This window comes from Wallemia ichthyophaga, assembly GCF_000400465.1.
Source record: "Wallemia ichthyophaga EXF-994 unplaced genomic scaffold scaffold4, whole genome shotgun sequence".
Classification (NCBI taxonomy): Eukaryota; Fungi; Basidiomycota; class Wallemiomycetes; order Wallemiales; family Wallemiaceae; genus Wallemia; species Wallemia ichthyophaga.
In genome coordinates, this window is record NW_008806277.1 from 496,195 (window position 1) to 521,544 (window position 25,350).

The 25,350-nt window shown below is 47.6% G+C and overlaps 15 protein-coding genes and 1 non-coding gene across 16 annotated transcripts; 11 read left to right on the forward strand and 5 right to left on the reverse strand.

Annotated features, from left to right (window-relative positions):
- Positions 1-5: 5 nt before the first annotated feature.
- J056_003500 (Cullin-1) lies at positions 6-2,396 on the forward strand (the record flags this gene model as incomplete). Its single annotated transcript, XM_009268723.1, has 2 exons — positions 6-2,267; positions 2,316-2,396. 2 exons carry the CDS (start codon positions 6-8, stop codon positions 2,394-2,396), a joined length of 2,343 nt encoding a protein of 780 aa, XP_009266998.1.
- Positions 2,397-2,746: 350 nt separating this feature from the next.
- Positions 2,747-4,710, forward strand: J056_003501 (Transcription factor RFX4; the record flags this gene model as incomplete). Its single annotated transcript, XM_009268724.1, has 11 exons — positions 2,747-2,943; positions 3,004-3,044; positions 3,098-3,189; positions 3,254-3,323; positions 3,388-3,803; positions 3,850-3,960; positions 4,013-4,070; positions 4,118-4,415; positions 4,471-4,516; positions 4,561-4,616; positions 4,668-4,710. The coding sequence occupies 11 exons, from the start codon at positions 2,747-2,749 to the stop codon at positions 4,708-4,710; spliced, it is 1,428 nt and encodes a 475-aa protein (XP_009266999.1).
- Positions 4,711-5,138: 428 nt separating this feature from the next.
- Positions 5,139-7,668, forward strand: J056_003502 (putative beta-glucosidase G; the record flags this gene model as incomplete). Its single annotated transcript, XM_009268725.1, has 4 exons — positions 5,139-5,455; positions 5,506-5,617; positions 5,665-6,031; positions 6,077-7,668. 4 exons carry the CDS (start codon positions 5,139-5,141, stop codon positions 7,666-7,668), a joined length of 2,388 nt encoding a protein of 795 aa, XP_009267000.1.
- A 120-nt stretch (positions 7,669-7,788) lies between these two features.
- Positions 7,789-8,544, reverse strand: J056_003503 (Ubiquitin carboxyl-terminal hydrolase isozyme L3; the record flags this gene model as incomplete). The annotated part of the gene is made up of 1 exon (XM_009268726.1): positions 7,789-8,544. One exon carries the CDS (start codon positions 8,542-8,544, stop codon positions 7,789-7,791), a length of 756 nt encoding a protein of 251 aa, XP_009267001.1.
- Positions 8,545-8,737: 193 nt separating this feature from the next.
- J056_003504 (putative allantoicase) lies at positions 8,738-10,455 on the forward strand (the record flags this gene model as incomplete). Its single annotated transcript, XM_009268727.1, has 2 exons — positions 8,738-8,988; positions 9,033-10,455. 2 exons carry the CDS (start codon positions 8,738-8,740, stop codon positions 10,453-10,455), a joined length of 1,674 nt encoding a protein of 557 aa, XP_009267002.1.
- A 242-nt stretch (positions 10,456-10,697) lies between these two features.
- Positions 10,698-12,454, forward strand: J056_003505 (Importin subunit alpha-1; the record flags this gene model as incomplete). Its single annotated transcript, XM_009268728.1, has 4 exons — positions 10,698-10,716; positions 10,766-10,941; positions 10,993-11,181; positions 11,228-12,454. 4 exons carry the CDS (start codon positions 10,698-10,700, stop codon positions 12,452-12,454), a joined length of 1,611 nt encoding a protein of 536 aa, XP_009267003.1.
- Positions 12,455-12,532: 78 nt separating this feature from the next.
- Positions 12,533-13,379, forward strand: J056_003506 (uncharacterized protein; the record flags this gene model as incomplete). The annotated part of the gene is made up of 3 exons (XM_009268729.1): positions 12,533-12,601; positions 12,652-13,014; positions 13,077-13,379. 3 exons carry the CDS (start codon positions 12,533-12,535, stop codon positions 13,377-13,379), a joined length of 735 nt encoding a protein of 244 aa, XP_009267004.1.
- Positions 13,380-13,490: 111 nt separating this feature from the next.
- On the reverse strand, positions 13,491-14,793 carry J056_003507 (Phosphatidylinositol glycan anchor biosynthesis class U protein; the record flags this gene model as incomplete). The annotated part of the gene is made up of 4 exons (XM_009268730.1): positions 13,491-13,741; positions 13,803-13,927; positions 13,999-14,614; positions 14,661-14,793. 4 exons carry the CDS (start codon positions 14,791-14,793, stop codon positions 13,491-13,493), a joined length of 1,125 nt encoding a protein of 374 aa, XP_009267005.1.
- Positions 14,794-14,850: 57 nt separating this feature from the next.
- Positions 14,851-15,321, reverse strand: J056_003508 (DNA-directed RNA polymerase III subunit RPC10; the record flags this gene model as incomplete). The annotated part of the gene is made up of 4 exons (XM_009268731.1): positions 14,851-14,866; positions 14,914-15,028; positions 15,077-15,164; positions 15,208-15,321. The coding sequence occupies 4 exons, from the start codon at positions 15,319-15,321 to the stop codon at positions 14,851-14,853; spliced, it is 333 nt and encodes a 110-aa protein (XP_009267006.1).
- A 61-nt stretch (positions 15,322-15,382) lies between these two features.
- On the forward strand, positions 15,383-15,985 carry J056_003509 (uncharacterized protein; the record flags this gene model as incomplete). Its single annotated transcript, XM_009268732.1, has 1 exon — positions 15,383-15,985. The coding sequence occupies one exon, from the start codon at positions 15,383-15,385 to the stop codon at positions 15,983-15,985; it is 603 nt and encodes a 200-aa protein (XP_009267007.1).
- Positions 15,986-16,107: 122 nt separating this feature from the next.
- On the forward strand, positions 16,108-17,230 carry J056_003510 (uncharacterized protein; the record flags this gene model as incomplete). Its single annotated transcript, XM_009268733.1, has 2 exons — positions 16,108-16,625; positions 16,684-17,230. The coding sequence occupies 2 exons, from the start codon at positions 16,108-16,110 to the stop codon at positions 17,228-17,230; spliced, it is 1,065 nt and encodes a 354-aa protein (XP_009267008.1).
- A 176-nt stretch (positions 17,231-17,406) lies between these two features.
- J056_003511 (uncharacterized protein) lies at positions 17,407-17,985 on the reverse strand (the record flags this gene model as incomplete). The annotated part of the gene is made up of 2 exons (XM_009268734.1): positions 17,407-17,529; positions 17,599-17,985. 2 exons carry the CDS (start codon positions 17,983-17,985, stop codon positions 17,407-17,409), a joined length of 510 nt encoding a protein of 169 aa, XP_009267009.1.
- Positions 17,986-18,458: 473 nt separating this feature from the next.
- Positions 18,459-19,412, forward strand: J056_003512 (uncharacterized protein; the record flags this gene model as incomplete). Its single annotated transcript, XM_009268735.1, has 3 exons — positions 18,459-18,549; positions 18,597-18,707; positions 18,754-19,412. The coding sequence occupies 3 exons, from the start codon at positions 18,459-18,461 to the stop codon at positions 19,410-19,412; spliced, it is 861 nt and encodes a 286-aa protein (XP_009267010.1).
- A 1,266-nt stretch (positions 19,413-20,678) lies between these two features.
- J056_004975 lies at positions 20,679-20,769 on the forward strand. The gene has a single exon. It is a non-coding gene; the product is annotated as a tRNA-Gly (tRNA).
- A 448-nt stretch (positions 20,770-21,217) lies between these two features.
- J056_003513 (uncharacterized protein) lies at positions 21,218-21,579 on the forward strand (the record flags this gene model as incomplete). The annotated part of the gene is made up of 2 exons (XM_009268736.1): positions 21,218-21,446; positions 21,491-21,579. The coding sequence occupies 2 exons, from the start codon at positions 21,218-21,220 to the stop codon at positions 21,577-21,579; spliced, it is 318 nt and encodes a 105-aa protein (XP_009267011.1).
- Positions 21,580-21,759: 180 nt separating this feature from the next.
- Positions 21,760-23,931, reverse strand: J056_003514 (L-amino-acid oxidase; the record flags this gene model as incomplete). The annotated part of the gene is made up of 3 exons (XM_009268737.1): positions 21,760-22,580; positions 22,632-23,333; positions 23,382-23,931. The coding sequence occupies 3 exons, from the start codon at positions 23,929-23,931 to the stop codon at positions 21,760-21,762; spliced, it is 2,073 nt and encodes a 690-aa protein (XP_009267012.1).
- Between the last annotated feature and the right edge of the window lie 1,419 nt (positions 23,932-25,350).

Below are 25,350 nucleotides of genomic sequence, written 5' to 3' on the forward strand. Positions count from 1 at the left end.
CTAATATGTCATCTTGGTCTTCAAAGCCTGTTAACAAGAATGAGCAGATCTCAGTTCCACCTGCGAGTGACTTGAAATCTACTTGGGCGTTTCTACAAGATGGAATTGAGCAGATAATGACTAGACTGAGAGATGGAATGACGTATTCCAAGTATATGAGCTTATATACGACATCATATAACTACTGTACAAGCTCAAGAATGAATACAGCCACTGAACCACTTGGTACCGGTAGAACTGCAGGTGCCAATCTAATGGGCTCTGATTTATACTCAAATCTAATAAAATACTTGACAAGCCACCTGAAGCAAGTCAAGGAGCTCTCAGATCCTCTTTATGACTTGCAGCTTCTCCAATTCTATGCCGCTGAATGGGATAGATTCACGACCGCTGCTTCTTACGTCGATCGCTTATTCTCTTACCTCAACAAACACTGGGTTAAACGTGAGAAGGATGAAGGTAGAAAGAACGTTTATAACGTCTACACTTTAGCCCTCGTTCAGTGGAGATCTTGCTTCTTTTTACCCATTCAAGACCAGCACTCTAAGCTCATTTCCGCACTCTTAAAGCAAATTGAAAAACAAAGAAACGGTGAGACTGTCGAAACCACGCTCATAAAAAAGGTTATCGAATCTTTAGTCTCTCTCGGCCTAGATGAGGTTGACAGTAGCAAGCAAAATTTAGATATATACCAAGATCATTTTGAATCGCCTTTCATTCAATCCACTCTTCTTTACTATAAATCTCTTTCTGACGCTTTCGTTGCTGCTAATAGCGTCACAGATTACCTTAAAATGTCTCAAGATAGGCTAGCTGAGGAGGAAGCACGCGTTGATGTCTACCTCCACGCTTCATCAAGGAAATCTCTCATCGGTGCATGTGAAAAAGCTCTCGTTTCCGATCACATTGATATTATCAAACATGAATTTGTTCATCTCCTAGAATTCGATAAGGAGGATGACCTTTATCGCATCTACACCCTCCTAGCACGTGTAGACGCTCTCGATTTCCTTCGTAAGAAGTTCGAAGATCACGTCAAGCGTACTGGCTTGGCTGCTATTGAAAAGGTTTATGGTAATGCCGAGGCTTCCAAACAAGGCCCTAAGAAGGAGTCCGACAAGGGTGACCTCGATCCTAAAGCTTACGTTGATGCTTTACTCGACGTACATACAAAGTGTTCTCTTACCGTCAAGAATGCTTTTAAAGCCGAGTCTGGTTTTTCTGCTGCACTCGATAAGGCTTGCAGAGAGGTCGTTAACAGAAACGCTGCTACTGGTACATCCACCACTAAATCTCCCGAGCTTATCGCTAAACACTCCGACTCTCTTCTTAAGAAGGGTAACAAGCAAACTGAAGAGGCTGAGCTTGAAGATGCCCTCAACCAGGTCATGACCCTGTTCAAGTATATAGAAGACAAGGATGTATTCCAGAAATTCTACACCAAAATGCTCGCCAAGCGATTGGTCAGTGGACTTTCAGCATCCGATGATGGTGAGTCATCTATGATAGGCAAGCTGAAAGATGCATGTGGATTCGAATACACGAATAAGCTGCAGAGGATGTTCACGGACATCAGTATATCAAAAGAGCTGACAAATTCGTTCAACGAGCGCATGACGCAGACACACGACGCGTCTGAACTAGCAGTCGATTTTGATGTTAAAGTGCTAGCAACCAATTTCTGGCCGATGAACCCACCCAACACGCAATTCAACATGCCAGCGGAGCTCCAACCGACGTACGAGCGGTTCAACAAGTACTACAACAGCCAGCACTCTGGCCGGAAGCTGACGTGGCTATACAATACATCTAAGAACGAGCTCAAGACAACACACCTCAGCCAGCCATATATTTTCCTCTGCTCTACATTCCAGCTCGCGATACTGGTGCAGTACAACGAACACGACTCGCTCCGCTACGATGAACTCAAGGCCGCTACTAACTTGAACGACAACTTGCTCAAACAGACGCTGGCTACACTCGTCAAATCTAAAGTCCTCCTGCAGGACGAAGACACTTACGATCTCAACTTTAACTTTAAGAGTAAGAAAATTCGCGTGCAGCTCAACCAACCTATCAAGGCGGACGTTAAGCAGGAGTCGAGCGATGTGCTAAAGACGGTGGACGAGGACCGCAAATTTGAAATTCAAGCTGCGGTAGTGAGAATTATGAAGGCGAGAAAGACGCTTAAATACCAGAATCTCATCCAAGAAGTCATTTCCATTGTTCAGTCGAGATTCTCTCCCAAGGTGTCTGATATAAAGAAGGTGAGACGTGGTGTGGTATGTGAGTAAAATTAGCTAACACGATCTCAGGCTATTGAAGCATTGCTCGAAAAAGATTACCTCGAGCGGAATCTCGAAGCTGGACGAGACGTCTTCAACTATGTGGCCTGATGGGATGGTGATCGTGATTGGCGTGGTACTGTTGTTAGTGGTGATTACATGTTGATCATTGTTGTTATCGTTTTCGTCTTTTCACTGACACTAGCGCTCGAACTTAATCAAATTAAGGTCACACTCACATCTGTACTCCCCTGCATCGTCAACTCATGCCTACCACACCCACAGCCACTCCAACTCTAACTCTCAACCATCTTTCTCTCCTTGTAACTCCTCAATGAAATAAAATTGCATTAATCTGGGTTTAAAAAGGGGGTTCATTGTTTACTCCCGTACGCACCTTGATTGACGTCATTTTCCCACCCTTTGATTTCAAAGCTTGAAGGTACGATAATCGCTGGACGATGAGCGAGGCAGCCAAAGAAGGAAGCGTAGAGAAGATAGCTACCTACAGCACACGCACAGACAAACGCAAACGTAAACGTGCTTCTCTGTCTAGCGAATACGAGGCTGCGTCTGCTGGTACAGACGGCAAGCCCATGCCCGTGTCCATCCCTGCGGTGTCGAGTGCAGTTTCGAGTGCGCAAGTAGCGAGAGAATGGTGAGTGTGGTGTGCTTTACAAGCTGAAGCCGGAGCTGGAGCTGACAATTAGGCTGACAGGCTGCTTGACAACTTCGCGGAATGTGAGGGATGTGAGGATTGTAGGTGGTGTACAGCGCAGTGCACAACTCAAAACCCAATCAACACACCCCAGCTTCCGTCCCCCGCCAGCAGGTCTACGCGTCGTACACATCCTTCTGTGTCTCCCATAATACTCCACCCGCCGCCTGCAGGATTTTCGGCAAGGTGGGGGAGGTATTACGTGATTTTGTGAAAATATCTCACAATGGACGCATGACGCTTCTGGCAGATCGTACGCAAACTCTTTCCCCATGTCTTTATTAGGCGATTGGGTAGTCGAGCTGTTAGCATTTACCATTGTAGGTGGAAGTTTTACACAGCGACTAAGCGATTAGTTACTGACGCGGTAATTACACCTTGCAGACTGCGGCATCACTCACAGGTCGCCTTCTGAGCGAAAACGCATCGAGATGCTCGATTTGCAGAGGGAACGCGCTATACTTGCGTATGCAGATTCGCTGGAGGGAATTATGCAGGAGCAGAAGCAAATTCATTCTCATTCTCCCTCCCACATCTTACCGCCGCTTATCACAGATTCTGACATTATGACTGAGTACACACTGTGGCTCCATTCCTCTCACTGCGAACTGATCGTACATTCGATGCGCGTCGAGAAGCTCACAGCTATACTAGACGAGTTGGAACATTTTTGGGTCTCCGGTCGCACGAATCTCAACTGCAACAGCTTTTACACGCTCAACACGCTCAACATCCCTAACAACCCCGCGGCAAATGCACTTTCCAGTACTTTTATTAGGGCTGAAACGAGAGCTTATCAGGTGTGTACGCGTTGACATCCCTTCAATGCTCGCTCACACGCCCTAGGATGCCGTCGCTCTCCTCCACTCCCGGCTTATATACCCTTTGTCGGCTCAGGGACTGGACACGTTCATTGATTTTATCAAGTGTCTCAAATTGATGCATCGGAACTCCAATGTGAGTTTGTCTTTGATATGAGTAAGACATTTTCAGATACCTAGATTTACAGTGTCTTGATGATAATATGAGAGGATCTCTCGGCTACTTTATCCACCTAATGACTGGATGTGAGTGGAACAATGCGCTGATTCACCCGCTCATCCATCCCTCTCAGACATCGAGCTGGCAAAGAGAACTGGTATAATGAACGATGTTTTCAGCGACAGCTCACTCACATCTGCCATGGCTACTACATGGTCCAACTCCTACTCCCTCAACAGCCTTCTGTGCGGTCAATTGTGTGACTTGCAAGCCCCAACAGTACAATGCACCCCTAGTGACTGCAATAACGCATTCATAATAGCTTACTTGTACAGCTTTAGTGGAGTGCTCTCTTCGTTGCACGAAAGCCCCACCAGTTGTCTTGTCGCATTCATCGATACTCTCCTCGACAGCCTTCCCGAGAGCCTCACGTGCGTCTGTTCTTTTACTCCATCTTTTTAGCGACGCTAATACAGTGCGGAGCAGAACTCCGCTAAAGTGCTCGGTTGTTTCACAGACGCTGGCAAATTTGGTATGTGCACAATCGGTTCATTTCCATCTCACCCACCACTGCAGACATTCGACGATGACGCTTATTTACAGTATTTCACCCTTCTGAAGATTTGGTTCAAGTGAGTTTTTGGGTCACGTGGGGTGATCAACTTTTACCCACTACATCACAGCGAATATGTCGGAATGATCGCTTTGAGATATTTTGATGCGTAGGATTATATTTAATCTCAGCTGTTTTATTACCATGATATTTGAGACATTCATGTCGTTTTTTATAACCGTGCACGCATCCGTCTCATGACCTCACCGGGACCATCGCCGGACTGAGCACTGGCCGCGTGTTCACAAAGGCTAGGAGCTGCGTGGAGCTACATGGAGCTAGCGGGCGAGTAATCGGGTGCTCGGGTTGTACAGCCAATCGCGCTGGCACTCTCGTGGCCTTCTCACGGATACTTAATTGACACTTTCCAATCCCGATTGAACTCTGATTGATATCATCTAAGTTACGCAGGCACACTCGCCGCTAAAAAGATTAAAGTGATTACGTTGATTGATTTCTCAAGTCAGGTGGTGTTTTTTTTTCATCGCTTAAATATCCGATTCACCTTGCTTCTCTCTTTCTTTATATACAACAGTAATCAATGAAACTCTCAGCCTTACTCACAACCGCCGTCGCGCTGACGGTCGTCAATGCTCGCGCTGTCGAGACAAGAGATGACAACGACAAGATGGAAAAGATGAACAACACGAAAGAAATGGACGGTAATAACGCAGATATCTACCCAGCTCCAATGGCCAATGGAGGCAAGTCGTGGGGTGACGCCTACAAGAAAGCTTCTGATATTGTCGGCCAAATGACGGTCGAGGAGAAGACAGCAATTATCACAAGTGCGCCAGGTAGGTGTGTTGGAACGACTCAGGCAGTTGAGAGACTTGGAATACCGCGCTTATGTATGATGTCAGTAATGGTTGTCTCATCTGGTGAAAATTCTAACTTAATATATTTAGGGATGGCCCAACAGGTCCGCGTCCAGTCAAAGGTATCTCTCAATCAACTAGTGGTCAAACAGCTGCTGCAACTTGGGATAGAGATCTCATTTACCAGCGCTCTAAGGATATGGTGGGTTTGCACGAGCACCTCAACAACTCATTTCATTTTTTGCACAGGGTCAGGAGTTCTTTGATCTCGGCGTAAATGTAGCATTGGCTCCAGTCGCATCAGGCCCAATAGGGCGTAGTCCATTAGGAGGACGCAATTGGGAAGGCAGCTACCCCGACCCATACGCCAACGGACAATTCTCCCGTCTCTCAGTTCAGGGATTGCAGGATAGCCATGTCGCAGCGACTACGAAGCATTGGATAATGTACGAGCAGGAGACATTCAGACACCCATACAACACGTCCCAACCCGATAACATCTACCCGCTACTCACACAAGAACCAGTCTCATCCAACGTCGACGATTACACTACGCACATGCTTTATATGCCGCCATTCGCCGAGGCGATTAGAGCAGGAAGTGGACACGTGATGTGTGAGTTTGGTTTAAGCGTGGTGTATTCTTTCTAACGTCTTGCAGGTTCTTACAACCAAATTAATGGCACTCAAGCCTGTAACGACGCTCACTCTCAAAACCACCTCCTTAAGACGGAGCTTGGATTCCAAGGCAGTGTAATCAGTGACTGGGGTGGTGTTCACGATACCGCTGCCTCGATCAGGAGTGGCATGGATGTTTCTACACCAGGTGTTGATGATGTCGGATACAGCATGGGTACTTTCTACAAGGACCTCGACAAGTTGGTGAACAACGGCACAGTTGCAGAGGATCGTCTTTCAGATGCTGCAATCAGATTCCTCACCCCATACTACTGGCTTGGTCAGGACAGCGAACATACCCCACCGGAAGTTACTTTCGACGCTGCATCTGGATTAGATTTGGAGAGCGAGTACAAAAACGTCAGGAAAGAGGGTACAGCAGAGCTGATCCGCAAGATTGGCACTGATTCAACGACGCTGCTCAAGAACACGGGCGGTCTTCCTCTCAACCGACCACAGCGTCTAGTGTTGTTGGGCTCTGACATTGGCTCAAACGTACTGGGACCAGATGGATGCGGTGACGATCGCACGAAATGTCCAATGGGTAACTTCAACGGCACAATCTCCGTCGGCGGTGGAAGTGGATCTACCATCCCGCCATATGTCGTCTCGCCTCTCGAAGCCATCAGGGAACGCGTCGAGAAGGACGGCACGGAGATTTCGTACGCTATGAAGTATGACGAAGATCACATCAACAAAATCTCTTCGAGAGCCGATGCTACTGTTGTATTTGTCAACAACTGGGCTGAGGAAAGTAAAGATCGCCACAACATCGATCTCGATGAGGAGCAAGCCATGATTTTGGACGCGGCTGTGAAGGCGTCGTCTAACGTTATCATCGTTATGCACACACCAGGCGTTGTCAATATGGAGAAATGGGCTGATAATGACAATGTTACTGCCATTGTCGAGGCTTACTACCCTGGTCAGGAGACAGGAGATGCCGTTGTGCCGATCCTCTACGGCGAGCGCTCCCCTAGTGGCAAGTTGCCATTCACTTGGGGCAAATCATTGAGCGACTACCCACCAAACACTATCTCAACAGACGACTCCATGACACCTCAAGCTGACTTCAGCGAGGGCGTATACATCGACTACAGATGGTTCGACAAGAAGGAAATCGAACCTCGCTGGGAATTTGGTTTTGGTCTTTCTTACACTACTTTCGAATTCTCAGATATCAGCGTCGAAGAGAACTACAAGAAGGACGAGAATGAGGTCCAGGCAACTAACGAGCCATTCGAGGGATCGGACGGCACGAATAGTCTCTATGACACGATCAAGACTGTTAAAGCGACTGTTACCAACACTGGTGATGTAGAAGGCTGCGAAGTTGTGCAGCTTTACGTAACCTTCCCTGGAGATAACATGCCGGTACGCGAATTGAGAGGTTTCGAGAAAGTAAAAGACTTGAAGAGCAATGAGAGCAAGCAGGTTGAGATGGATCTCCGCCTCAAGGACCTTTCAGTGTGGGATGTCGAGCGTCAGACTTGGGTGATGCCTTCGGGAGAGTTCAAGCTGTCCGTCGGCTCAAGCTCTCGTCAACTTCCACTTCACACTACCTGTACCAACTAATATGTGTAATCAATTGAAATAAATGTACTTTGAACGTAGATTGAGCTAGGTTGAGAATTTTCATAAATTGATATGCATTATGCATTGATTGATATTGGTATACATAGCAAAGTCAAGTCGTTAGTATTCTTCCTGTGTGGTGAGTGCGATAAGAGCAAAGTTGATAGAATCAGGATTGAGCTTCATAAAGTGATTTTTAACCACGTTTGCAGAGTCTTTGAGGAGATCGCTGCTACTTCCATGATCGACTGGTGCAATCTTACGTCCATCGAGTTCAACAAGGCGAGTACCGTCGGTGAGCTGCGCAGGAGCGTGAACGAAAGCGACGAAATGGAGATCAACGTCATCGTTAGCGTCAGGCACGCTACTCTGACCAGTGGAAGCGGAAGAAGCGTGAGCAGATCTAAGGAAAGACGCGTCAACGACCGACTGAGCGCGCTGATCGTTGTTTTGACCAGCAGCCTTATCGAAAAACTTGGCTAAATCCGAAAAAGGGGTTACGGTAACGGGTGAGTTTGCCATAGCGTGGAGTAAAGCCATCGTTCCACACGCATTACCGACTTTTTGAGGAAAGAAGACGAGCGTGTCGTCGAGTTGTGATTGGCCGTGTTGAGCAATACGCTGCGATTCAGCCTCGCGGTGCTGCTCGTATTGCTTGCTGAGGGGGAAGAGAAGCAGGACGGCTTTGACTGGTTGTGGAACCATCTGCAATAACTCATCATCAAGACCGAAAACATCAACGAATTGCTCGCATTCAGCTAGACCGAGTTTGTGGGACCAGTCGTTGAAAACATCTGAGTTGGCTTCGAGTGGCACCCAATTTGAATTTACATTTGAATTGATTTGATTGGCTGATTCGATGTTGAGTGAAGTCATGGTTGTGTGGATCCAAGGAATATCTCTTCCACTTGAACCACCATCATGATTTAATTATTTAAATTGTCTCGCTTTATTTCAATTGCCCATCTTGCTATCGTTATCTCGTTATCACATGATTCCTTATCTCGGTGGATCATTCCCGTCGTGCAGATGAGATAAGAATGCGATAAGATCTTGGTTTTAAACAGCGATGAGCAAACACACAAAGTACACAGAAATCACGCAGCCATATTCCGAAGCGACCATACACCACCACAAGTTGGTTGAGGTGACTTCATCTAATCTCAACAGCCAAATACTTAGCGTTTCTGATGACTTCTTCAGCCCAGCCACTGATCTCATCAACCCTGAACCTCCAGTGTCCAAGAAGGGTCAATTCGGTCCAAATGGCGCTCTGTATGATGGCTGGGAGAGTAGGAGGCATAATCCTGCATTTGATTGGTGGGTGGAGTATTACCAAAAAAACACCTCACTAAAGCAACCAGGGTTATAATCAAACTTGGTGCTCAATCAGCCTCATTGAAGCTCCTCGATATTGACACGACCCACTTCAACGGCAACGAGGGTCCATTTGCATCCGTGATGGCATTATTCGCTCCAAACGCCACCGAAGTATCTCATGACGACAGCCGCTGGGAAGAAGTTCTTCCCACTGTCCCACTCGGGCCATCCCAGCCTCACCTCTTCGAACTGTGCGAATGGACGGCGCAATACACCCATATCCAATTGCGAATGATACCCGACGGCGGTATTGCCCGCTTCAGAGCATACGGAGTCCTCACCCCCGTCTGGCCCAACGACCCATCGAGCGTGCTCGACCTAGCCTCAGTCTTGGTCGGCGGCAGGGTGCTGTTCACTTCCGATCATCATTTCGGAAAGGGAGAGAACATCATTCTACCCGGCCGAGGTAAGGATATGGGTGACGGGTGGGAGACGAAACGCAGTCGCTCACCCGGACATAGAGACTGGGTGGTCATTCAGCTAGGGTCGCCTGGATATCTGCAGTATTGCGAAGTGGATACGTGCCATTTCAAGGGTAATTTCCCAGCAGGTGTGATGTTGGAGGGGTGTTCTAGTCCTCCCAACGGTAGCGAGGTTGGTGGTGGTAGCCAGGTGTGGACTCCGTTGCTACCTGCCCCGCTCAAGGTTGGCCCTCATGCGCAGCAATTTGCTGAGATGATGGCGCAAGACACACTCTTTACCCACGTTCGCGTCACTATATTCCCAGATGGCGGTCTCAAGAGGGTGAGAGTGATGGGCAGTCGCGCAAAAGCCCCGTTTCGGGGAGTGCCTGGAGGGATTGCTCCTCCCAGCGTAAAGGGAGAGAGTAAAGAGAAGGAAGAAAAAATCCAAAGTAAACAAATCACAGCACTCCCATTGACGCAGAATGGTTTCAGGGCATACGGGGATGTAGTCAGCAGCGAAACCGCCAACCTCCAGACAAAGAGAGTAAACGGGGGAACGGCTACTAAGCTGTGCAATGTTTCAGGCGTCGTGAATAATTACCCTGTTCAACACCCCGCCGAGCTAAACTTCTGCGTGTATAAGTGCGACCCCTATCACACACAAGACACTGCAGGTACTCCAGGCACTCAAATTGTCAAGGCGGGATTGCTTGAAAGACACAAGTACACTTCACAGTCATTCATTCCAATGGGAGGAGGTGGTAGTCACTATCTAGTCGTCGTAGCGCTGAGTGGGGCGGATGAGAAGGCAGACATGAGCACATTGAAGGCATTCACCGCATCATCAAGTCAAGGAATTACTTATATGGCGGGTGTTTGGCACGCACCAATGATTGCGCTCGAAGCGGTGACAGATTTCTGCTGTTTGGTGCATGAGAGTGGGGAAGCGGGAGAAGATTGCGAGGAAGAGGAGTTGGAGTGTGTATATGAGATATCGGTGTAAAAGTGTTTAATAAAATAATTGTTGGTCCGTGCGCTGTGCGCTGAAGGAGATATTGATGTTGATATTGAAGGTATGTTGAGCTGAGTGGCAGTAGAGGTGTACTGTGTGTGTATGCAGTGAGCAGCCACAATAACTCCCCGGCACATGCCATAGCTGCAGTGAATTTTTTACTCAGACGCGTCAAACGGATTTCTGGCTTCTCTCTTTTCAAATACCGTGAAAAAGATATCAGATATCAGAGTATGGAAGATAGACGCGCAGGTGGGATTGGCAGTGCAGCGGCGTTCACACAGCTCACGGGAATCACCAGCATACAAGAACAAGGGAGCATTCCGTCAAGACGAGCTCAGAAGACGCAGGGAGGAGCAGCAAGTAGAAATCCGCAGACAGAAGAGAGAAGAGTCCGTGGCTAAGAGGCGCAACTTCAACGTCTCAAATGGTCCAGATTCTGACGACGAGTTTGTCGCTACAGAGATCGATACAAAGGTGGGTGGATTTGGCTGGCTGCACCCAGAAACACTGGCTTATAAGTATCAGCTGGCTGAGGAGCTCCCAATCATGATTCAGAATGTTTTCTCGGATGATTACCAGGCACAGCTCGAGTCTACGCAGAGATTCAGAAAGCTGCTGTCGAAGGAACGCAATCCACCAATCGAGAAGGTTATCGAGTGCAACGTCGTACCACGCTTCGTTGAATTCCTGTCTTCCCCACATGGCATGATTCAGGTGTGTTTTTGTTGCAGCGTATACAAACACCTAATAATCCCAACAGTTCGAAGCTGCCTGGGCACTCACAAACATTGCTTCAGGCACCTCACAACACACTCAAGTCGTTATTCAGGCTGGCGCTGTGCCTTATTTCATCCAGCTCTTGTCTTCTCCAGTTCTCGACGTCAAGGAGCAGGCCGTGTGGGCATTGGGCAATATTGCGGGTGATTCACCCAAGTGTCGTGACTACGTGTTGCAACAACAAGCTTTACCTCCTTTGTTGGGATTGCTTGGTGAAAACCACAAACTGTCGATGCTCAGAAACGCAACGTGGACACTTTCAAACTTCTGCAGAGGCAAGAACCCTCAACCAGACTGGGAGCTTATTAGCCCTGCACTGACTGTTCTCACCAAGCTTATTTACTCAATGGATGATGAGGTACTCATCGACGCTTGCTGGGCAATCTCATACCTTTCCGATGGATCAAACGACAAGATACAGGCTGTGATAGAGTCTGGTGTGTGTAGAAGACTGGTTGATCTACTGATGCACAACTCAACCGCTGTGCAAACACCAGCGCTGCGTTCAGTTGGTAACATAGTCACTGGTGATGATTTGCAGACTCAAGTCGTCATCGCATCCGGTTCGCTCCCCGCTCTCCTCTCCCTCCTCTCCTCACCAAAGGACGGAATTAGAAAGGAGGCTTGCTGGACGATATCCAATGTCACAGCAGGATCACCACATCAAATCCAATCAGTCATCGACGCTAACATTATCCCACCACTGCTTAATATCCTCCAGCACGCTGACTTCAAGACTAAGAAGGAGGCATGTTGGGCAATATCGAATGCCACATCGGGTGGTCTGCAGGAACCTTCTCAAATACGCTATCTGGTTCAGCAGGGGTGTATAAAGCCATTGTGTGACTTATTGAAGAGCATGGACAATAAGATTATTCAAGTAGCACTCGATGGGTTGGAGAATGTGCTCAAGGTGGGTGAGCTCGACAAGGAGTCAAACGGACCTGGAAGTGTGAACCAGTATGCTCAATACGTTGAAGAAGCTGGTGGAATGGTTACAATCCATAACCTTCAACACCACGAGAATCTAGACATATACAAAAAATGCTTCTTCCTTATGGACAAGTATTTCCCAGAGGACGATGACGAGGATGTGGCTGCTACGGGTATGTCAGGTACTAGTGGTCCACAGGTGGATGCACAGGGCTCTTATGCTTTCAATGTTGAGCCTCAGGCTCCGATGGGTGGCTTCAACTTTGGCGGTAACTGAGTGCTGTGATGATGATAAATTTCATTTGATTTGATTAATATGCATGATTTGGTATGATTCTTGTCTTTGGCCGTGTATATGGCGAACGCGCAAGTACACGCGTTAGGATGGTTGGTGCAAATAAAGGAGGAAAGTGAGCGTGTTCGGGTGAGTACAGAGTGGTGTATGTTGTGCGTGCACGCTAACACGGCTCCTAGAAGCGACTGGGGCGGAATGCGAGTGTGGTGCAGCAGGATAAGAAGCGGTTGGTGGGAGTGGGAATAGATACAGATATGGACATGGACATGTCACCACACACACACCTACACACAGACAGATACACAGACATATACACCAACACGCCGCTCACTCCACTAGCACAGGCACGCGACAAGCATCTTGCAGCCACGACAGCGCGCCCATTCCACGCGGCAGACACACGCAAGCTCGTCCAGCTCGTGCGTCTCGAAGGCGGGCTAGCGCTGAGTCTGAACGCGGGAAATAGTCCGAGTCTAAATGCACCCGAGATTGACGCGCGCATTCACCACTCACACGTCGACTGGCTCAGAGTGGCAGAAGGGGTGAGTGGCTAACTAATCATATAATGCGTAATGCCTGACGCGCACTGCTTGCTGACTCCCAGTTCAACCTTAACAGATCTCCGATCGAGTGCTGGATCCGCTGGGTAAATGTGGATAACCCCCGGCTGGATAACGGCGCCTTGAGCGGTGCGGATGTCGATAGGCTGCGCGGGTGCTACGAGAGGCAGAAACGTACACACAGTACACAAATCCCGCTCCACAGCTACACCTTCTGGTCTGCTGTCGCCGATGACTTCTCCTCCCCACTCTCCCAACGTTCCCCCCACTTCTGCATGAAACAGATGGGTATCCTTTTCGCAGCGCATATACAGGACAATACTAGACGCAGGAAACGTCGGCGTTAAATATCTCAACGGTGAAAAGAGCGGTTAGAACGGTGCGATGGTACGGGCTACTTGTACAAATTGTCATGCTATAATGTGAGATCATAATCCAATAATACTATTATGCCCTCATCACACCTGCCGTATGTCATACTTGGAGACATCTATTTTCTCATGTGCGGTGCGATCCACAAAGACGCGTCTGGCCTCGGCATAGAGCAACTCGGTGAGGACCAACCCATTGCTAAAAGTCCAGAGAAGTGTGCTAGCGTAGTAGAAATTGGCATTTCCCGTGACGACGCGCAGCCAGAGGTATCTGAACAGGGGCAGCAGGCCTGCCGCAGTGGCGGTGAGCGCGACGACGAAGACGGGGTGGCGGGCGTCTGAGAGTGGGGTGTTGAGTAAGACGCAAATAGAACTAGAAACACAGAAGCACCAACTCACGTTGAAAGAGGTCGCTGAAGAGCGGAAGCAACGTGACAAATACCCCCACATCCCCGATACACGGATATGACTTGAAGATGGCGAGAGTGCCGGCAAGGAAGGTGTAAGCGAGCAGAGGTCTGTGGCTGTGTTGTGTGTTGGGTGTGCAGTAATTTGTCAGTGTTACTCTGTTCTGACATCTCAGACACCGACTCACCTCAGAAAAATACACACGGGCAGTACATACACCACAGTATGCAGCTGCAGGACCAGCGTGAAGAACCCCTTGAATTGCTCAAACATTTCCACAAGCAGGTACCAGAAGACACCCGTGTTAGGTGTAAGGTCGTCGACACGTACGAGTGAGGTGTAAAGCGAGAGGAACGTCCAGTCAGCGGCGATGTAGCGACTGAGCGAGACAGCAGCGGTGGTCGTAGCGAGGAAGATCGAGAGCAGCCGTGCGGTACCAAGCACACACTCACGCCTCAGCAATACCATTATGAGGGGAGGCAGGAGAGCAGCGGGGTACATGAACAATGCACCCGCAAGCGAGAGGAAAGTTAGTGCCGGTAGTGCTCTGCCACGGTGAGCCAGCGAGACAGCACAAAGAACGAGCGCATTCTGCAGCGAGACGGAGGAGCGGGCAACTGTGGTGAGCAGCGTGAGCGGGTTGTGCATGTACACCGCCGCACATGGCCTCGACAGTTTCGAAACGGCATATGCAGTGGTTGCGTCGAGCGATATCCAGAAGAGCGGATGGTCGAGGTGGTGCAGGAGAGCGAGGAGAAGCGGCGAGTGCTTCTCGTAGCTCCCAATGGCCAGCGCCTCCTTGACTATTGGTTGTCAGAAGGATACTGCGTCATCACAACACACACCAACCTCCGACGATTGAAGTGAAGGGCGTAGACAGCTCCAAGCGGAACTCCAGCAGCGATGGCAGAGAAGTAGCGTAGAAGAGAAACAACCGCAGAGCAACGCCAGCAGCTATATGCAGCGAGAGTGAGGGTGGCATCATGGTTCAGAAATAGAAATACAAGTCGGGTGTGCAGTACAAAACAAATAAATCACGCTATCCTTCTCTCCATCTGTGTAGGAGTGTTAGTAGGGCACTTGTAAAGCCACGCACACCCACTGATTCGCGCATTTCGCATTCGTGCATCTGTAAAACGTCGTCATCGGCTCGTCCGCACTTCTGATCTGAATCTGCATGAAGAAAGCTCTGAGGTTCGAGCATTTCGGGCATTCGGCTGTGTAGAGTTTTCGTTAGCGGTGTCAATGCTAGCACCCATACACACCATCGGTCTGGTCGACATTCTTCCATGTCTCCTCTCCACCTAGCACATCATCAACCTCCTTACGTCTGAGCTTATGGCGCGTATTGAACTGCATAGCGTCAGCTAGCAGCCACACTACAACGTCCACCCACCTGCTTGGTCATCGGGAATTGGTACGGGCAAATGGAACACGTCCACTTGTTGTTGGTCGTCTCCTCGTCCATTGCGCTGATAAGCATATTCGAGCATGTCGGGCAGAACAGCATTCTTGTCGTTTTTCGGTGGTGTTTGAAGAGAGAAGTCGCTTTTTCGAGCATCCCAACGACCATGTCGAATATATTCAGAAGAGGTTTATGTAGCGCAAGGGTTTTGTTAGAGGAGGCCTCGAGCAATTCCAAGGCAATGGCGTCTGCACATGCTGCACCAGATGCACAAACCACACCAACTGCACAATCCACCAAGGAAAGCCTCGAGAAGAAATACACTCCCAGACCAAAGCAGCTGCCGAGTATTTTCACCAACAAGACACCCGTCGACCAGCGCGTACAGGTAAATCCCAACCACGGTCTCTACGCCTTCTTCGAGAGGAGGCCGGTCGACACTACACGCGGGGAGGTGAGCGACGGGACGGGCGACGGCAAGCAGATATCGTCTACGCTGCCAACATGGACTGAGTCGCAGAGTTTGTCGAGTAGGGCTTGGAGAGCCTCTGAATTACGCCTCAAGAGCTTCGAAGATCTCCACACACTCTGGTTCGTCCTCCTCAAAGAACGTAACCTCCTCGCCACCCAACTCGAAGAGGCGAGACGTCTTGGCGTCGATATCCAGCAGTCGACCAGAGTCAATGAGAGAAGATGGCGCGTACGCAAGGCCATGTCGAGGATCAAGGGTGTCTTGAGCGAGCGTCGCCATGCCATCCCTGTGGAGTAGCTTCTAATTGTGTGTGTATTGATAAATTTCTATTTCATTTTCATTTCTCCGAGTCGGTGCAAATCTCTGTTTGTGCCTCTTGGACTGCAACCACGACCATCTGCACGCGCACACACCACACAATGTCCTCATCGCACCCTCTCAAGCTAGATGTTGTCGACGATGAGCTGCGACGCGAGAAACGGGGGAAGCAGCTGGCGACAGCGGCCGTGGACACGATGAACGATGTACGGGCGATTGAGCGGGCGAAAAAGGCGCAGGATCTGGTGGAATTGAAGCTCACAATGAAAATGACCGATGGCGCTTTATCACTTAGTGAATTCAAACGCTCCCTCCCACTCCTCTCAGCGGCATCTCTCGCGCGCATCGAACATGAGAGGCATCTCGCTGATTTGTGCGCTTATCCAACTTGCAGTAACCGACCACGCGGGGCTTATGGCAGTGCGCGTGACACACTACGCATCGATAGAATATCTCTCTCCGTTTACTCGCAGAATAGCAGTACAGATATCGCATTCTGTGGCTCGGTCTGCCAACAGCGCGCTCAATGGGCTCGCACGCGCTGTGTAGGCAAGGTCGAAAGCGATACCAGTCTGCTCGTTGATCGAAACCCTCATCAGCGTGTCAAACTGTTGGAGGAGTGGGGTGTGGATGGGGCTATGGATGAGGATACCAACAATACAGACACATACACACAGACAAACACCGACACAGTTTATACACCCGGCGATATCGTCGAACACCCCCCTTCTTCCAGCACCACCAACACCACCAACACCGCCAACACCGCCAACACCGCGAATAACCATGCTCATGCACGCGTTCGATGGAGTGATGAAGCACACCAATAAAATTGTCACCGCAGCATGTATCCTCACCCTCATCACTCACCCTTGCTTCTCCTCGATCTACGCCATGGCTGGTGCCGGTATAGCAGCGTTGATTGCTAAAACACTCAAACGGTTCATCATCCACCCGCGCCCCTACCCTTCCTGTAAACACAACGGTATGCCAAGCACACACTCAACGGTAGCCGGGTGGCTATTCGTTAACCTCCTCAGTAGTGGTAGTGCTGTACACCCAGCCTTGAGGGTAGCGGGACTGCTCTACCTCATTGCCATACCCATCTCACGCATCACTTTAGGCCTACACAGTTGTGTGCAGGTGTCGTGCGGTGCGGCGCTAGGTGTTGTGCTCGCTCTAGGCGCTATCTACTTTCGGCAATTTGTCTTGAGTGTTTACTAGTTGTCTATGAATCATCATCTTACAATTAGCCGTGTGTGCTAGGTGTGTTGGGTGTTTTGTGTGCTGATTGTTGTGTGCTATGTGCTGTGCTTTGTTCAAGTGTGTTATGCGTTAATTAAATATACTATGCTCTCCTCAAATATGCTATGGGCTGCCTTAGCCTATACACCACCACATCACATCTTGCTATGTCTTGGCGGATGGCCGAAGCCGTCATCGAGCCCAACATGCAATTCACCGGCAGCGATCGCGCGAATTAGAGCGTAATGGTGTATAGCATGCACGATAACGAAATGCAGCTATTAGTCATGGAAGTTGAGTGATTAGTTATGTTTGTCTGCCTGCGCACACGCGCCAACGACACGCACCTCTCTAGCATACGTAGAATTCAAAATGACAGGAGTGGGCGTATGTATGGTGAGCCGCACCTGTCTATACAGCCTCTGCCTCACCAAGCCATTATCGAAGAAGGTGATGAGGTTAGAGAGGACATACCTCGCTGCGTCGATATCCCACTCTATAGCCCGGTTTTTCTCCACTACGTCAAAATCCAGTAGTGTATCTACGTTTGCTTCATCACTCTTGACACCTCCGACAAATACTTGGAACCGCTCAAGGGTGTGTCGGACATGCTTGCTGATCGTCGAGTGCGGTGGCTGCGTTGAGCGCTGAATGTACTGCGCTTGAGTAATCCTCTCAAGTAATCCTTGGCATTGCTGTAGCGTTCTCACTGCTAAAACTTCGAGTACGTGCATGTGATGGTAGTGAATTAAGGTTTTGTTAGCACATAAGCACATTAGTACATTATCGCATTACAATGATTGTCAGCGATTCAACAGGCAGATTGCAGTTACGCGTGCATCTCCTCAGCTCGTGGTCGCTACAACTCCACCTTGCCCACACAAACAAAGCAATTTACAGAATTTTAGTGGCAGAACACGCTACATAAAGCACACAACCACTTTGCAGCTAATTTTAAATTCTTTAACTGCTGTTTGTTACGCTGTTTGCGCGGCGTGTGTAATTGAAACGTAAACAGAATTCGATCCAGCTACAGTGACGCTATCATGGCCCAGGCATGTTAATTGAGTTGATGGATTAGCCGCGCGTATCCGCATGACCCATTCACGTGCGTCATCGAGGTAGATAATCCCCCGCAAGTCCTTTAGACCACCACCACCACCACCAACCTCTACGGCCCACACTCTTTACTTGTTGATCACAGCAGATGTCCTCTCTTTCAGCGCCGTCGCATGGCCCCGCTTCGACTCCGCCTCTCGCCAGACTTGCGAAACTCGCTCGAGCTGTGAAATACCGTGGTGAGTGGGTTATTGCGTGGTGGGTGCATGCAAACACTAATGATTAGAGCTCTCCACAGCGGCTGCTCTATCCAATTTATTTTCACGGGGCAAAAAAACACAAACACACACCACCCACCACTCTGCTCAACCCCCACTCGCACCCCACCAAGGAACGGGTACGTCATCTTCCCCGTTCTTTCTCACTCACTCAATTACTCACAGACAGGCGGGGTAGACAGCTCCAGCGCAAGCGCCAGCGCGTCAACTCCCTCCCACCTTCGCTCATACTCGACGGATTGGGCAGTGGGCTCGAGGAGAGCATCAAAGAAGGACTCGAAATGCACAGCAAAGAAGGCGGTATCGGGCTATTGAAGTTGCCCAATATGCGCCTTGACAGTTACGCTATTAGTCACGGTAATCACGTCGGCCATGCCAGCCACACCAACCACACCAACAATACCAGCAAAAGCAAACATCCAGTGAGAACTTCAGCCACAACCAACACCACCTCAAATACCGCAAACACTATGCTCGAATCGACCACCCTTTCTGCTTCCACCCTCACCGCTGACTCGTCAATCATCAAACTTGTCGATTTCGCGGGTGTGGATGAGGATCTAAAGTTGTTCACAAAGGGTCAGAGCCACTCCTCTCCCAATGTTCTTCTCTTTCGCGATGTAGCGGATGAGATTCACAACGCTCGCCTCACCCACCACTCCCAAGGTAGAAGCGGTGTCGCTGAGAGCCACTACACCAGCTGTGGCACTTGCAGTGAACCGGAGATTGGCTGCGATGAGGCTGTGCTCGGTGATGGCTTTGGTATGAATACCATTCTGCGTCGTGATACTGTTAAGGCTATGTATGGTGTCGATGCGGCCTAGTTGCTTTATTCTTCAACTATCTCTAATTGTCCCTAGCAATCTTCAAGTATCTTTCATCTCTGCAATATCTCAAACGCCTTCACATTCTTTCAAGCAGGTTGTTCATTAGTCTGTTTCACACTCGTTATTCCTCTCACTTCTATCTCATCTGCTCACTCCCACTTGTTGTCTCCATAGCAAACATGTTGTATTGAAATACAAAATGTATCTATAGCTTGTATAAACGCTGCTCAATTCATGTCGTCTTTGCATTCTCTGTACCAAGGTGGAAAGTCAAGATAAGATTTGAAAATGTAAAACACTCTCAAGAAATATCATGACACGTTTTGCTATTATTACTTTCAAAATGACGAAAAATCTATCTGTGTAGTTTACGGATCGAATTGGCTGCAGAGTCTATCGATTAAAGCATATAAATGATATTTCTGGAACAATATTTCACGCTTCATATACGGCACTGAATCACTTTTTCCCTATTATCACAACACGGCTTCGGTAGATCACAATATAGAAAAGTCCACGACCTTCAGAAAATCATCTTTCAAATTCATATTGCTGATTTATTAGCTTATTATTTCCTTTGATCTCGTTCTTCTTGTCGCTTAGAACTTTATTTGAAAGGATATATTTCATCTCGAGCCTAAATCGTAAACCATATATCCTCCTCCTCAACGATAATCTTGCTTGATCGAGCTTAATACGTGTTAAAATCTTGTGTGTGATACTGTCCACTTCACCGCACTTGCTGCAAAGTGTTGAGTCTGAAAATTTGAGTCGGAATCGGGAAGACTTGGAAGTAGAGAATTGTCTTGAGCAGATCTGTGTGGTCACACTTCACGTAGCACGCGCAAGCTTGTTGAGCATCCTGGCCGCCTGAGTAGAAGTCATTGATGAACTCTTTTAAAAGCTTCTTAAAGCAAATCAGCACAGCGAATAACAAGGACACCGCAAAAGTCTCAGAAGAACATAAAAAACAATAAGAAGTGTAAATTTGATGATAATGATGATGATATCTGAATACATTGTTAAGACGATACATGTTTAAACTGCGGCCATCAATAATTCGTAAGGAAACGGGAGTCAAAGGGGTTGCCGAATTTCCTGGAAGCGTTTCTAGACTAGCGTCTTAATTTATATATTTCAATGGTCCTCAAATTCTTTGAACAACCGGACTGTATTTGGTTAATAAAATTGAAATTTTTAGCAGCAGATTTGAAACATCATGTCACCCAAAGTTATATTACTTTCACATGAAGACATCATCAAGCATTAATGGGGTAGTGGTAACCTCGATCGTTGCCATCTAACAACGTTTGATAAATTCGATCGGCCCCCGGTTCAATTCCGGGTTAATGCAAGAAAATTTCTAATTTTAGAATTTTTAGTTTCTCTGTAAATTCAATTTTATCAGATTTTGTTTTACGTAGTCAGCCGCTAACTTATACCAACGAATGTATATTCAATCTTTCTAGAGCCTTCGAGTCACACTCAATCACCACCTCACAATTTGTTTCTCATTCATTTGCACTACTCGCCTCTTAAAAATCCCGTTCTAGTCCTTTCTATCAAATATTTGTTCTGCTTTGGCCTTCTCAACGCACTCATATCTGCAAATCTGGACCAAAAGTGAACCTCACCCACCTTCACATTCTTGTGTCTGCTGAATATCCGGTATGACCGCGCGCGTGCCTTCACCAAAGGTAAAACTAAAAGTGAGACTAAAATTCAAACTAAAAATTGCGATATATAAAAGGAGAACAGACTCTTGAAATAATACTACAATCAACTATTCGTCCAATCTCACTATGATCGCTCAAACCATCTTCGCTGCTGCTCTCGTCGCCTCTGTCTCAGCTGGCTGGGAATCTAAGACCGGCTCATGTAATACTGGAAAGCTCGCGTGCTGCGATACCAACAAGAAGGTCCAAAAGTCAACCGGTGAAGAATCAGGCCTCCTCCACACCGGTGACGTCCTCGACCAAGTCGCCATCCAATGCACTCAAATCCCTCTCCTCATCGGAGTAGCAATTGAGGGTTAGTGAAAACGCTCGCTTTATATCACAACTAACACCCCACAGACGAGTGCAAGAACACCCCAACCTGTTGTGAAGATGTCAAGGACGATGGTCTCGTCGGTATCAACTGCACTCCAATCCCTCTCATTTAAAGGCTGTTTGCCAGCATTTGTAGAATTCAACATTAGATAATACTTTATAAGCCCTAGTCACCTTGATGTCTCACTATCTCATCCATGCAAATACGCGAAGCACACTTGCGACTACGCCACATCTATAAGAAGATGCATGTCCGAAAGCAAATATCCAATACAAAAAAAAAAAAAAAAAACTCAAACATTCTTTATCCACCTACCCATCCATTGAGAGTTGATCTGTTTAGCCTCATCGACCAGTCCCATGTGTAATAAAAGCTGCACAGATCCTCTGACAGCCGACTCTAGTGCACTGAATGTCCAAGCATGCGTGATAGATGTGTGTTCGCCGACGAAGATGACATTGTCGTGTGTCTTGTGATATGATGGAATGAACATGGTGTGTTGGTCTTGCGTTGGAGATGCCCAGCTTCCGGCGTAGTTCTCATCTTTAATCCAGCATCTGTAAGCTGAGTTGCCCGCATACTGCTCGTATACCTGGTCGCCGTGGAGGTACGCCAGAGACTCCATGGCTTGTTGGACATACCTATCTTCAGACCACGAAGCTAATCTGGTCGCTGGGTCACCTGAGACGTACGATGAGAGCACCACAGCTGGACCATCTGATCCGAGGTTATAAGGAGGGTAGCATGAGCGGCTGACTCCGTAGTATTTGTCCGTGTCGTCGCATCCACCATAGATCGGCTTGTCACCTTCTTCCCAGAATCGCTTCTTGAATTGTAAAGCCGTTTTGCAGGCACTATTGTACGTGAGCGTATCGATAGCGTGGGAGATGATAGGGTCCTCAAACACAGGCAAGTCCCATTGCCTGACGACGGAAAATGGCGATGAAACAACCGTGTAATCGAATGTTTTGTTCTCTCTTTTATATCCGTTGCCTTCGTCTGTCCACTCCAGAGTCACCTTTCCATCATCCGTCTTAATGGTGTCGACGCGCTTCTTAAAGCTGACTTTGTCATCGACAAGTGGATGAAAAGCGTTTGGAAGTTGTGAAAGACCTGTTTGTTGACTGTTAGCATAGCATACCACTCAATAGAAGAACTACACACCTCTATCGATTGTCTTCCAGGTAGTAGCACCGAAGTAGTTGTTGGAGTCGTAGATCATATCCCAAACAGATGTAAAGTCAAATCCTTGTGCCTCTTGAGCAGTGATGAGGTCGTAACCATACTTCTGCAGCAGTCCTGCTTCACTGACATCGTCATATCCCAGGTCGATTTGCATTTTGTGTGCCTTGAAAACATTTTCCGCTGTGAGTTCGAGGAGCTCCGTATTGTCCGTGATATTTGAAATAAAGACGCTCGCTTCCTTCGCCTTGTCTGAAATTCTCGTCTTTGATAATGATGGGTTCGCGTTTATGTCTGAAACACGCGGGATGGATCCATCTGTCAATCTCACTCCATTAGAGTCTCTGAAGTTATTCTTCATCGACTGGACCCAAGGTATGAAGCCAACTTTCCATTCTTCAGCGTTGTCGTTGAGTTTGTTCAAGTAGTCACCGAGCTGGAAGACGAGCTTGTGATCGTTGATTTCAACAGTCTCCCCATCTCTAACCCACGAAACAGGGAAGCGCATGGCGCCCATTTCTTGATATTGGTACTCGTCTGGCTGAGTGTTGTTGAGGTATTGCGTGTATAGACGTCCACCAATCCTGTCACTTGACTCTATGATTTCCCAGTTGTGCATTCCAACGCTGTCAAGCAGCAGTGCCGTCATAAGACCACTCATACCAGCGCCGACAATACCAACAGCTGTATTTTGTTAGTTTATGTGCGTGTAGAGAGTAGCAACTGGCTCACCTGATTCCTTCGACTGAACATCAATCAACTGTGAGTCAAAATGCTCATTCACGTAGTTTACACCGTCAAACCAAGTACCCAGTGAGTCAAAATCTTCCATCTGCGCTACAACGCTATCAGATCTCTTTCTTGATTCATTTTCCGTTAAAAATACCGGGTCTGAGCGCGCAATAACTTGACTGCCATGATATGCATTGATACAGAAGTCATTGAGGTGGTGACTAGCAGGTGATATCCACAGTAGCTTCGAGGTGTCTCTTCCAATAAAGTTGATAGCATCCTCCTTAGAGAATGATCTCAACACTTCCTCTTCACTGAATGATGACTGAGAGCATGGCGAAATAGTGAAAGTGACACCATGTTCGCGATCACTGAGGTATTGAGGAAGATGATGGTGTGAGTCTATATGAATGTTATTAAGCGACAATGCTGGTACAGCAGAAGGTGCCACGATCTGAAGAAGGTTAGATGACGAAAGCGGGGAGGCTGGAAACGCGAGTGTCGCGCCGGTGTATAAGAGAATCGAGAGGGCTTTGAGTGATGTTGACATTGTCATTATAAGAAAATGAAACAGTGCAAGTCTCATTTATAGTCAATGCTTGAGCGTGTACCTGATTGCGGAGAGATCTAAACTTACGCTGATAAGATGAGTCTCGAGTTCAGAATAGTTGATAGCGGGTCTAATTCCGTAGCCTGTAAGAGATAGCGCGAGGCTTATCAGCCTAAGCGGCGACTTTACCAAAGGCACACAAGCGCAGATAAGGTTAAAGTATGTAGCGATAAGACTCCAAGACAGTGTAGCGGAACGTATGAAAGAAGATATTTCGATGTAATACGACCTATATAGCTAGCAAACTTCATCCATTGCATTCTTCTCTACTTTTCTCGTTTAAAGTTCCTGCTTCCTCATTCTTATCTGTTCAATTGCGGAGGTCCTTGATAAGACGATTGAGGTCATCTGAAAATTTCGCCTTTAATTTTATATTACCCGGATTGATCAATTGAGATTAGGCAACTAGGCTTATCGACCTTGGTGGTTTGGGTTAATGTGGGCTAGACTTTGTCGAGAGATAAATAACGATATGCATCTACATATACAGCCGGATAAGTTAGAAGCATGGAGAGGTGATAAACACCGAGCTGTAGTAGTACTTAATATAAACACCTGCTTACCTTTATCTCCTATTGTACTTTTGTCGCGTCAAGACGCGCGACTTAAGTCGAAGTTTAAGCGTATCTATCAGAGATTCAATCACTAGCTGCTGTAATGAAAACTTAGATCTGGTTAGCATTTTGATCGAAGCATCTTGATCTCATATCACATATCAGTTTATGTTTTATTTACTTTGCAATATAATGATATATTTCACTTCGCAGAGCTGCCCATGTGCGAAAGTTATCGTCAGTCCAAGTTCTTACTCGACGAGTTTTGTAGATTAGACACTCAGTGTTGGCACCTTTACAAAGTGACTTACACTATGGAAGTAGAATTTACCTTATATGATTGAAATTACTCCCAAAATTTATGTATCATGCGATTTTTGAGAAGGTCCTGGCGATGTTGTAGATTGTATAGTGCTATTCCGAACGCACTAGCTATCGATGGTGTGTCAAGGCTACTTAAAGGTCATTTATGGTGAACAGTCACTAGAAGTTAACCATTATCCACTCTCATCATCAAGAAACAACAACCCAAAGTGAATCTTGAAAATTGCTTTATGCCAAACCTTAAACATTTGAGTTGCTTATAGGGAGGAAGAATAGAAGGCTTGACGAGCTTGTCAGACAAATTGAAACTGTTTAACTCGAGAAATTTAATTATTTTTGTCAAATCGCGATATGTTTGACCTTGAGAATGGAGCAAAATTGAAAAACATAAAGGTTCTAAATGCCAATGATCTAATTGCCTACGAATTCTACGGCAGTAACCTAGGACATTTCAAGGATCTAATGTCAATGCCCGAAGACC